The following is a 12,038-nucleotide window of genomic DNA, read 5'->3' as shown; positions in this document are numbered from 1 at the left end:
GATGGCATGTGTACTTGGTATCCCATAGTCAGCTTTGGGTGTTGACTGTGTATGCCACCACCAGGCACGTGTAAAGGAATAAGACCCAAAGCTGCGAGGTCTCTTGTGAATTTATGGTTCAGACAAAAGTGGAAGTAGACCAATGCTCTGGGGTAGATAAATAAAGTAAGGGGGAGGAATTGCTTGAGTGACAGTGCAGAGAGGCCTATCGGCAGCTGTGCAATTAGTTTATTTACCTGTTCTATTGTGGAAGCAATGTACCCACAGTCCCTTTTTTGTACTATTCTCTTTTTCAGAGGCTGCATACACAACCAATCATATACTTCAAATAATCAAATACTTCTGCTTGTTAATGTAGCTGAATCAGCTGAAAGCTGACCAACAGAGGGGAAAATTACTTAATGAGAAATTATTATAAACAGACACAATTTGTGCAAACACACCACATGCATTTGATTCAACTAAAGTCAGATTACTTACAAATACCTCAATATCAAATGTAACTAACATTACAAAAGCCAAAAAACAATACTAGCTTCTGGGTGAGTTTTTTCCTGCAACTACTTCTCCATACAGTCAATTATATATGCCTGAAAGTGTTTGCTTTTTTTATTTAAACTTTCATATTTTTGTCTCACAAAAACATCACATGATCTGGATTTGGTCTGTAGAAATTCAATACACATTGTTTTAAAAAGTGTATCTTTTCATGAAAGGTGCATGAAGCATCAGAAGAAGATAATTTAACTGATCGTTTCCCACATTTACATATTAACTTACTTAGATACAAAGTAAAATCCCCAATACGTAAGCCATATGCTAAGGATGACACATCCCACCTCAGAAGAAGAAGAAGAAAAAAAGTCAGCTAATAGGAAGGAAATGTCAAAAGAAGGGTGCACACTGTAAATTACATTACTGTGTTTTGGATTAACATCACAACGGCAAAAGAATGTTAGGCTTTTTGATATCAGGTAGGAAACTTAATGTATATCAGGTATTGAATAACAACTATTAATTAAATGTATTTTTAAGAAACAAATTATTGTTTGCCTAAGTCACCATATAAATGTTTATGTTTAGAACTAGTTGCTTTTCACTTTGAATGCTTTAAAATAGACACCATATTAACACGTTACTTATTTATAGATGAAACACAAATAAAATAACTTAAAATGTATGTATATATCAATTTCATTATAATATTTCCCTTCGTAAACTCATGAAATCTAGTGCAAGGCAAAGGTGTTGTGTCCCACCATTTCAAGAGACTTTGTGATTATTTTCTTTGTATGTCAGTCTTATTTTGAGGTGCACAAAGCTGTGAAATTAAATTTTTGAACTGATTAACAAAAGCTTAAATGCACCAACAAACTGTCTGCCACATATTTGTTTGTATATTTTGCTGGAACTTGCCATTAGACACTAAGTGATGTTCAGTCCTTTGTGTTTAACGTGCTGGTGTGATGGTATATGCACTCAACCATATAGACTTAAAGGTAGTTTGATATTTGACTTTGAAGAGGAAAGAGAATTTGTATTGTGAAATCCCCTGAATCAATACTTAGTAGAACCACCTATGGCAGCAAATACAGCTGTGAATCTTCTTGGATACGTCTGCAATCTGCACCCATTCTTCTTGGTAAATCTATTGTGTAAAGTTGGATGGGGATCATGGTGGACAGCAATCTTTTAGTCTTACCATAGATTCTAAATTGCATTCAAGTCCGGGCCTTGACTGGGCACTCTAAGACATTCACACTCTTGTTTTAAGCCACTCCAGTGTTGCTTTGTCAGTGTGACAAAACTGTGTGTGATTTTGGAGCGAATTTAATTTCTTTCTGTATTTTTTATTTCATTTATAAACTATGCTGGTATATGTATTTTGAGAATTTAGCTTACCTTAGAGTATACTTTCTGCATTTGTATGGAACATCATCCTCTTGTGGTCACTACCTAAATATACTCAAATAAACTTATAAACTTGGTTTTCTTCTCTCTGCCCAATGTCCAAATGAAGATGTATGGAATGCTGCAGCTCTAGTTCAGTAGTAACCAAAATGTTGATGATAATGATTTCTGTTTGTAAATAAAACATGGCATTTTTTAGGTAAATAATTAATACTATTTGCTGAAATATTAAAATATTTTGGATATATATATATACAGTGCATCCGGAAAGTATTCTCAGCGCTTCACTTTTTCCACATTTTGTTATGTTACAGCCTTATTCCAAAATGGATTAAATTCATTATTTTCCTCAAAATTCTACAAACAATACCCCATACTGACAACATGAAAGAAGTTTGTTTGAAATCTTTGCAAATTTATTAAAAAATAAATAAAAATAAAGCATATGTACATAAGTATTCACAGCCTTTGCCATGACACTCAAAATCCAGCTCAGGTGCATCCTGTTTCCATTGATCATCCTTGAGATGTGTCTACAACTTGATTGGAGTCCACCTGTGGTAAATTCAGTTGATAGGACATGATTTGGAAAGGCACATACCTGTCTATATAAGGTCCCACAGTTAACAGTGCATGTCAGAGCACAAACCAAGCCATGAAGTCCAAGGAATTGTCTGTAGAGGCACAGATCTGGAGAAGTGTACAGAAACATTTCTGCAGCATTGAAGGTCCCAATGAGCACAGTGGCCTCCATCATCCATAAATGGAAGAAGTTTGGAACCACCAGGACTCTTCCTAGAGCTGGCCGCCTGGCCAAACTGAGTGATCAAGGGAGAAGGGCCTTAGTCACGGAGGTGAACAAGAACCCGATGGTCACTCTGCCAGAGCTCCAGCGTGTCTCTGCGGAGAGAGGAGAACCTTCCAGAAGAACAACCATCTCTGCAGCACTCCACCAATCAGGCCTGTATGGTAGAGTGGCCAGACGGAAGCCACTCCTCAGCCTGGAGTTTGCCAAAAGGCACCTGAAGGACTCTCAGACCATGAGAAACAAAGATTTAACTCTTTGGCCTGAATGGCAAGCGTCATGTCTGGAGGAAACCAGGCACCACTAATCACCTGGCCAATACCATCCATACAGTGAAGCATGATGGTGGCAGCATCATGCTGTGGGGATGTTTTTCAGTGGGAGGAATGGGGAGACTAGTCAGGATTGAGGGAAAGATGAATGCAGCAATGTACAGAGACATCCTCTCTCCTGACCTCAGACTGGAGTGAAGGTCCATCTTCCAACAAGACAATGACCCTAAGCACACAGTCAAGATAACAAAGGAGTGGCTACATTGAATGTCCTTGAATGGCCCAGCCAGAGCCCAGACTTGAACCGGATTGAACATCTCTGGAGAGATCTGAAAATGGCTGTGCACCGACGCTCCCCATCCAACCTGATGGAGCTTGAGAGGTCCTGCAAAGAAGAATGGGAGAAACTGTCCAAAAATATGTGTGCCAAGCTTGTAGCATCATATTCAAAAAGACTGTAATTGGTTCCAAAGGTGCTTCAACAAAGTATTGAGCAAAGGCTGTGAATACTTATGTACATGTGCTTTTTTTGTTTTTTAGTTTTAATAAATTTGCAAAGATTTCAAACTTCTTTCACATTGTCATTTAGGGGGTATTGTTTGTAGAATTTTGAGGAAAATTATGAATTTAATCAATTTTGGAATAAGGCTGCAACATAACAAAATGTGGAAAAAGTGAAGCGCTGTGAATACTTTCCAGTACTGTATAAATATTTAGGCTGATGATTCTCTGTGAGTTCCAACCTTGACTAAATGGTTAACGTTTGGATTTTTTTTTTTTTTTCGATGAACTCAATATATTGTGTTTCTTTATATTCTGGTTAGGAATACATAATTTGAACCTGATATTTTAATAGTTGAAAAACACACATTTTCTATTAAAAAATATATTTTTGAAAACTGGATCCTTGAATATCAGAAATGCCTGTTATTTGCAGTTTTTCTTCATTGTTATTTGAATTGCAAAACAGCCTACCACAATCATTAGCATTTACTCTATATAACTTGAGGTTTTTGGAACACAAATAATATATAAATAATTGGATGAGGGCATCTGCTTAGAAATGTAATAATTTGTCATTCTGTGTAAGAATACCACTGAAATGGGTCAATGGTTAATTTTTTCATTTTTATTATTAACTCAATAAATAACAAATTTAGTTTTTTTTCATGAATTCTCTCTTATGATTCCCAACAGTTATTTTTGTCATTTGTTCCCTCACTGCCTGTGGAACGTACGCTGGTAAGTCTCACTGAATCATTATACTGTCCACTTCAGCTTTTTGGTGTGTGTATATATATTATAGCAATTACTGTTAAGAGTCTTTGAATAGGTCTCTACCAGCTTTGTACAGTGGGATAGTGTAACCATTGCCCATTACTCTTTGCATAATGTAATTGCTCCAGTTCATCCAGTTCTTCATGTCTTGCCATACATTTTCTATTGCATTCAAGTTTGGATTTGGACTGGGAGCAAGATTAAATCAAAACTTTGACCCACCCACTAATAAAACATTACAGAACTGTACTCACTGATCTGGTGCCTCTTTCATCTAATCATAAATGTCACTGCTATGATGTACAGGTTTGTAGTTTGATATTAGCAGGTGGGTCAAAGTTTTGATTTAATCCAGCCCTGAGGACATTCACTTTCTTAATTTTAAACCTTTCCAGTGTGGCTTTGCCTTGTTGTCTTGCTGAAATATGTTTTTTTTTTTCAACCCAGTATTGATTCTTGCCTGACTTCAGCAGACTTTCCTTTAGTGAGAGAAATTATTTTTAATTCAATAATGTGTCTTGGGGTAGGTGCAGAGAATACTATCAATAAGTAATTGCATATACAGATGGGTGACAAATTAAAGGAAAAACCTGAATAAATGAGTGGAGGAACATAACAAATTCAGATGCCTCCAAACAGGTGTACTTCATGATACAATTATGCAATTAACATCCTATCATGCTCTGTGGCATATATAAAAATACTGAGCAGGCCTAGCTGACCTTGATTTTGGATCAAGATGGCAAGGGGAAAGGATCTAAGTGACTTTGAAAGAGGGGTCATTATTGGGGCACGAATGGCAGGAGCTTCAGTCACAAAGACGCTCAACTGGCTAGTGTTTCAATACCAACAGTGACTTAACTTACATCTGCATTTAGATCTATGGGAAAGATATCAGTAAATAGGGTTGGAAATTGTGGTCGAAAGCACACATTCAATGACTACAGTGACCTACAGTCAGGGGGTCCAGAGGCTCTGTTATGCTGTGGGGGGTGCATTTTCCTTGCATGGTTTGGGTCCACTTGTCCCCTTACAGTGAAGGGACACTGCAAATAATTATGAAGTTTTCTGAGTCATAACCTTTATCCTATGGTGAAACATTTCTATCCTGATGGGAGTGGTCTCTTCCAGGATGACAATGCCCCCATCCACAGGGCACGAGGGCTCACTGAATGGTTTGATGAGTATGAAAATGATGTGAATCATATGCTATGGCCTTCACAGTCACCAGATCTCAAGTCAATTGAAGACCTATGGGACATTTTGAACCAGCGTGTTAGACAGCGTTCTCCACCACCATCATCAATATACCAAATGAGGGAATATCTTTTGGAAGAATGGTGTCCATCCCTCTAGCAGTATCTATGCCAAGGTGCATTGAAGCTGTTCTGGTGGCTCATGGTGGTCCAACACCTTATTGAGACACTTTGTTGATTATTCCTTTAATCTGTCACCCGTCTGTATATACCATCACTAGGACCTAGAGACAGACCAGAAATTACCCATATAAGCAATATAAAACATGCCAGTAAATCCTATTTGACCCAAACTTAAGATGCAAATTGTACTTCTCTTCCCAAACAATGGTTAATTATAATTATTTGATATTGTTGTGTTAGTGAATAACTTCAGAGGATCCATGCAACTCATTCAATACCCATCACATAGCAGTGGTTATTTAATAGATTAATCAGCATATTAAGAACACAATTAATTAGCTGAGGAACAAACAGTATCACATAACATACAGGAAACACAGTATAGAACCTTGTAGTATCAGTATGTTGCATCATACAATATCCACCTTTTATACACAAATATATCAAACAGCATTAATGTATGGTTTCAGATTAACAATTAATAATGAAAAGCCGTGAATTTGTGTTACAGTTTTAAGCCTCTAGCAGACTGAAACAGGCATTCCTCTATTCCTCTTATTTTAAATGTGCAATAGTTCAGCCTCTTCTGAAGAAATCCGTCCTAAATAACTACAGACCAATACTTACAAAGATTTAGTTCCATACACAGCACTTAAACTGCACTGCTAAAAATAAGTAACGACCTTCTTATGAATGCAGATATAAATGAATGCTCTATAGTAGTCCTATTAGACCTCGGAGCAGCCTTTGATACTGTTGATCATGCCACTGTTAACCATATGATGTTAATTTCTCATCCTTTTAAAAATAAATTAAATTCAACCCACCCAATGTTCAAACACAACAAGTAAATAGTTATGTACATACACTTTTCATATTCCTCAGTGCAACCTTTAATTCTGTTGATCATACCATTTTAATTTATCACCTTGGAAACAGGGTGGGTGTCTCTGACACTAATTTTTCACACTAGTCTGAACTTTGAGCTAAACACTAAAAACTTTGTAAATTATAATAACTTAAATAGTTCAAACATGCTACTACCACTTGAGAAAAATAACTGGAATTAGGTCATTTTTGTCTTTATGTGATATGGAGAAGGTAGTTCATGCTTTTATATCATCCTGCCAGTACTATCGTAATTGTTTAATTGTTTAAAGTGTTTTGAGCACCAGCAAAAAAGGCACTGAATAGTATAAATAATAGTTATTTGCCTGCACTTTACACCATCCACCATCTCTCAATCCTAACAAGCTGGTGAGAAATGTTCCCATAACATGATGTTGCACCACCATGCACCAACAAAAATGTGTTTGTGTTTTTCTCAGTAACTCATCCCTGTTATTTGCAGATGATGAATGTAAAATACCAGACATCTGTCCTCATATTTCATACTGCTTCAATACAAAAGATGGTTACTATTGTCAGTGTCCGGAAGGGTTCACGCCTTCACAAAATGGAACGATTAAATTCACAGATGGATCTATTAAATGTATAGGTAAGTAATAATTATTTGTATCCTTTTCCTCCATTTTTAATTGTTATCAATACATACAAGTCAAGATATACAAAATATACATAACAGTGCAAAAGGTTTAGGCAGAATAAATGCTGTAAAGTAAGAATGCTTTCAAAAATAGACATGTTAATAGATTATATTTAACAAAATGTAAAGTGAGTGTACAGAAGACAAATCTACATCAAATCAATATTTGGGGTGATTTGGTCACCCTTTGCCTTCAAAACAGTATACATTTTTCTAGGTACACTTGCACACAGTTTTTGAAGGAACTCGGCAGGTGGGTGGGCCCAAAGTTCTTCTGTGGATTTAGGCAGCCTCAGTTGCTTCTCGCTCTCTTCATGTAATCCCAGACAGACTCGATGATGTTGAGATCAGGGCTCTGTGTGGAGATACCATCCATCAGGACTCTTTGTTCTTCTTTACACTGAAGATAGTTCTTAATGACTATAATTGTATGCCATTGTCATGCTGCGGAATACATTTCTGATCATTAGCACCTGTTTTGTATAATTGTTTAATCATACACCTGACTATATGCCTACAAAATCCCTGACTTTATGCAAGTGTACCTAGAAGAATTGATGCTGTTTTGAAAGCGAATAGTGGTCACACCACATATGGATTTGATTTAGATTTTTCATCTGTTCATTCACTTTGCATTTTATTAATTGATAAATATAATCAATTAACAGGTGTATTTTTGATAGCATTCTTACTTTACAGTAAATAGAGATGTATACAGCCCTTGACTGTTTATGGAAAACAAATAGTATGTTTTGCTCTCCTCACCAAGCTGCTATGAAAAATGTAATTAACCCAGCTATGCTGAATATATACAAAATTGAAATAATTGGAATGCAGACCTTTTCAACAAGATAATCAATATAATCTCAGTAATCTACTACTACTCAATAAAGTGAATTTCCAGTTACAGAAAATAGCCAACAGAATATTTAAAGAAAAGGTAAGTGTAAGATTAAGCAAATACAATGATCAAGGGTTAAGCAAGTATGTGTGGGCACGTGTCATTGTATAAGATAAGAGCTCACTTTCATCAAGAGCAAAAACACAATGCAAGAGAATTGAGTAAAAGGCGTGAGAGCGTGAGGTGCAGCCTCACAGTGCGAGACTCACACCCAAGCTTGTAAATTGAGAGCTATGCATTTCAGCAAATAAGTGAATGTGCAGGTTTGTGTGAGCCTTATAAAGGGTGTGAAGAAACCCTCTTAAATTGACGAAAACGGCAGCGCAGGAGTTGTGTTACAAATGGTAAAGAAGTATTTCAATCAGGCCGGCCCGGATCTCTTCCGGGTTTGCATTTCTATACAGTTCTAAACAAAAGGTGAATAATGTCCAATCAGAAGAGGGCAGTGTACCGGATGTGCATGTGGATTGGCTCAGCCCTCTGCTTCTCTACTTCCTCTTCCTCCTTTGGAGTGTAGGGTTACCAACACCGGGGGTGACATCGCCGTTTCTTCCGCTAAGCATTCTGGGATGCGCAAAGGACTGTGGGGGAGAGAGTGGTTCGACGTGTTTTGCACGTGGAAACAGACACAAGTCGCTGTGCAGGGGGAGAGAGACGGAACTGTACAACATGTATATACGTGTATATATTTCCTTGAATGGAATATATTATTCATATACATTTGAATATTTATGCAGAGCTGATGTCATTTATTGTATTTAAATTTGACAAGACCACATCCACCACAAATAAATGTTATGTAGGCAGAAAATAGAAGTCTTGACAAATTAGATTAACCGACTAAGGTAATCAAATAAAATGAGTCATTCCTATTATATTTTTCAGTTGTTCTTATCGCAACTCACCGTTAAAGCTTACTAGGGCCAAATGCAGCAGTTTTTGGTGCGATCTTCGAGCTGTCCTTGGGCTGAACTATTTCAGCTAGACTAATGCCACTAGTCCACAGTGCCATCCTGAAATATTCCTTTCTGAAGCAGGACAAACCCTTCCGAAGAATGCTATTCTGATTAATTTTAAGAGACAGTGAAGGTTGGATATATAAACCAAAAATCTCTTTAAAACAGCCTTTGAATGTTTAAAAAACCCAAAATGCTTTTCTTGATGAATGCATTGTTATTAGAACAATTAAAAGCACACTCTTCTGGGTCCAACAGAAAATTAAGAACCTATGCTGTGAAAGGTTAAAACTTGTATCACTCAATGCATAGTATGCTTGCATGGAAGCAATCAGGGGACTCCTTAATTCCCTCCCTGACCCCCCCAATCCACATTCTTTTATACTCTTCAAAACATTCAACTTCAGCAGAAGTAAAAAATTTCAAAATGGCTGTAGTCCAGCCATGCCCTTTTGGAGCTAAACAGAAGCCCTGCAGTGCTGAAGAGCCTCTTGCTGCACAGCCTGGAAGGGGTGTGTTCAGTTTGATGGACATTTGACACACCAAGGGGAAGGCGCAACGATTTACTGACTACGACGATTGTGCAGCAGCGTGATTTGTCAAAATTATATCAACATCAATTCCACTTAAGTCAATGTAATCACATTTTAATAACGGTAAAGGGGTCTGTGGTACGCAGGGTTGGGGAGTAACAGAATACAAGTAGCGGCATTACGTAATCAGAATTTTGATACTTGTATTCCGGTTACAGTTATTCCTGTCAGACGGGTATTCTGATTACTGATACTTTTTAAAAAGAGTAAGAGATTACTGATTACTTCTAGATCATTTACATGAAAGTGTACAAGTGTAAGGAAATGGCACGAATCTGAAGGGACCCACATGTAGTATTTTTGCAACATAGTTTTTATTTACATGTCTCTAGCCAAAGAGCAGCTGATTCGGCGCCATTATACAACAGGCAGCAGAATGGAAGTAACACACAGTTCTACCACGTTGTGCCAACATAAATTAGGTTTCTACAACGTTGTGGCAACATTGTGTTTTATCGAGAATTTAAGTACAGGCAATTGTTCGCTTTCAAATAAAATGCAACAAAGTGCAAAATGTGTCCACCATGGGACAATGTACGGCCTCTAAGGACTCGACTTCAGGAAAAAAAAAAAAAATCTGCAGGGAAGATTTTATTTTATGAATGTGTGCAGCCTTAATATAATTATACCCGACATGAGAGTAGAAAATAAACATTAATAAAAATGATAATTATGTTTTAATAATAATATATTTTTATGAAAGCATAATCAAAACGGCAACACAGGCATAGTATAACCAAAAGCGTTATCAATGGTTTGCATTTCCAGCAATACGTTATCCTATCCAAATTTAAGATCTGTGATCTTAACAATAAAATACTTAATATAACACCAAAACAACATATAACATGTTAATAGTCTAAAACAAAATGCATCACAAACTGAATAAACCCATCCTAACCACTGCCGTGCCATGCCGTGCTCTTTAACAGGGGATCCTCACCTGTCAAACCTTTACACTTTTACAAACTGATAGATATCACTTAAATATATTTGATAAAACATCAATAATGTGTTAATTGCAGAAACAAGATGCATAACATTTATTGATACTTAACAAATACCACCTTAATTGCATTGATTTAAATGTGTGTTTTCGGTGTCGGGTGATTTGAAACTTGTGACTGCGAAAAAATGTAATGCATTAAAATCCCCTTTGTTGTAGCAAGTTGCTTGACCTTCACAGACAGAACAAAATAAACCGTAGACTTTGTAAGCATTTAACGTAGTTAAATTACTGATCAGCAGAAAACAAACCTGCATTAAAATGACAGTGAATGAGATGCATCAATAATGCATCAAAGGTGTGTGTGCTTTATGTCGGTTTGTAAAAATGTAAAGGGTATCAAAATGCAGTTTCACTTGTTTAAAAATGGATACACTACAAAATGCAAGTTACAATATGCACACAAATTAAACATCGTAATTACCATTTTAATGGTTTGTACTCTGGATAAATATAAACAATTTCAATACGTCATCCAGATTAGAATGTGTAGGACATTTTGTTTCACTTGATATGTGTGTGTGTGTGTGTGTGTGTGTGTGTGTGTGTATGTGTGTGTGTTATGAATGATTCAGTTACAAAATTTGGCAATACATTTTGTGATTTTTCAAATTTTGTTCGAATTACTACAGTACTATCCATAGTTAGTCCGTAGCAAGAGTAGGATTAAGTTAGTCTCGTACTAGTCTCTTCTAGAGGGCAGGAACAGTTATTTTGGGGTTCATTGCAAGGAGACTTTTTTAGTCTACAGCTGGGAATGGACTTCAAACGCCAAGTTCATTGCAATGGGTATTTAACTTGAGTACTACTTAAGTACAGAGCTGCATACTAACCACAGGATAATCTCCACTTAGTACGTTGCTTCTGCTTTCAGTTCATTGTAATTTGTTGCACCAGCATGTGTATAAATATCGCAAAATCGCAAGAATACTCTCACTAGCAGTAAGTGCTACAAAACTGACCATTTGCTAATAAACCCTTTCGGTTTTTGTGTGTGTTTAGTTGCTTCTAAGTTCATATGTTTTCATTACTGTTAAACATACGATGTTAATTTCTCATCCTTTAAAAAAAAAAAAATTAAACCCACCTCATGTTCAAACACAACAATTCATAGTTATGTACATGCAATTTGCATATTCTGTGTACCCATATTTAGAAAACTTATAATGTATCATCCCTTTTATGAAAAAAATAAATAAAACAAACCCCCAAAAATGAAGCATTTTATTTACTTTTACTGTATTTAGCACTCGGGATGTTTTTTGTCTCACTTACCCATTTGACACTGGTATTGAATTAATTGTAACTTGCATGGTTATGTTACATAGAATGTACACTACGAATGGCATGTGTAAGGAAATCAACACTCACTTTGTTTACATAACATGAGG

General features: G+C 36.5%; 1 protein-coding gene across 1 annotated transcript in view; it reads left to right on the top strand.

Annotated features, from left to right (window-relative positions):
* Nucleotides 1–884: 884 nt before the first annotated feature.
* Nucleotides 885–12,038, top strand: part of LOC136753814 (adhesion G protein-coupled receptor E3-like) — a 44,977-nt gene continuing 33,823 nt past the window's right edge. The window contains exons 1-3 of the mRNA XM_066710202.1: nucleotides 885–974; nucleotides 4,186–4,230; nucleotides 6,997–7,143. Of these exons, the coding sequence (XP_066566299.1) occupies nucleotides 953–974; nucleotides 4,186–4,230; nucleotides 6,997–7,143 (214 nt within the window). The 5' untranslated portion in view covers nucleotides 885–952. The remainder of the gene's footprint in view (nucleotides 975–4,185; nucleotides 4,231–6,996; nucleotides 7,144–12,038) is intronic.

This window comes from Amia ocellicauda, chromosome 7 (genome assembly GCF_036373705.1).
Source record: "Amia ocellicauda isolate fAmiCal2 chromosome 7, fAmiCal2.hap1, whole genome shotgun sequence".
NCBI classification, from domain to species: Eukaryota; Metazoa; Chordata; class Actinopteri; order Amiiformes; family Amiidae; genus Amia; species Amia ocellicauda.
Note: the sequence above shows the minus strand (reverse complement) of the source record. Positions and strands in the feature narration are given on the sequence as shown.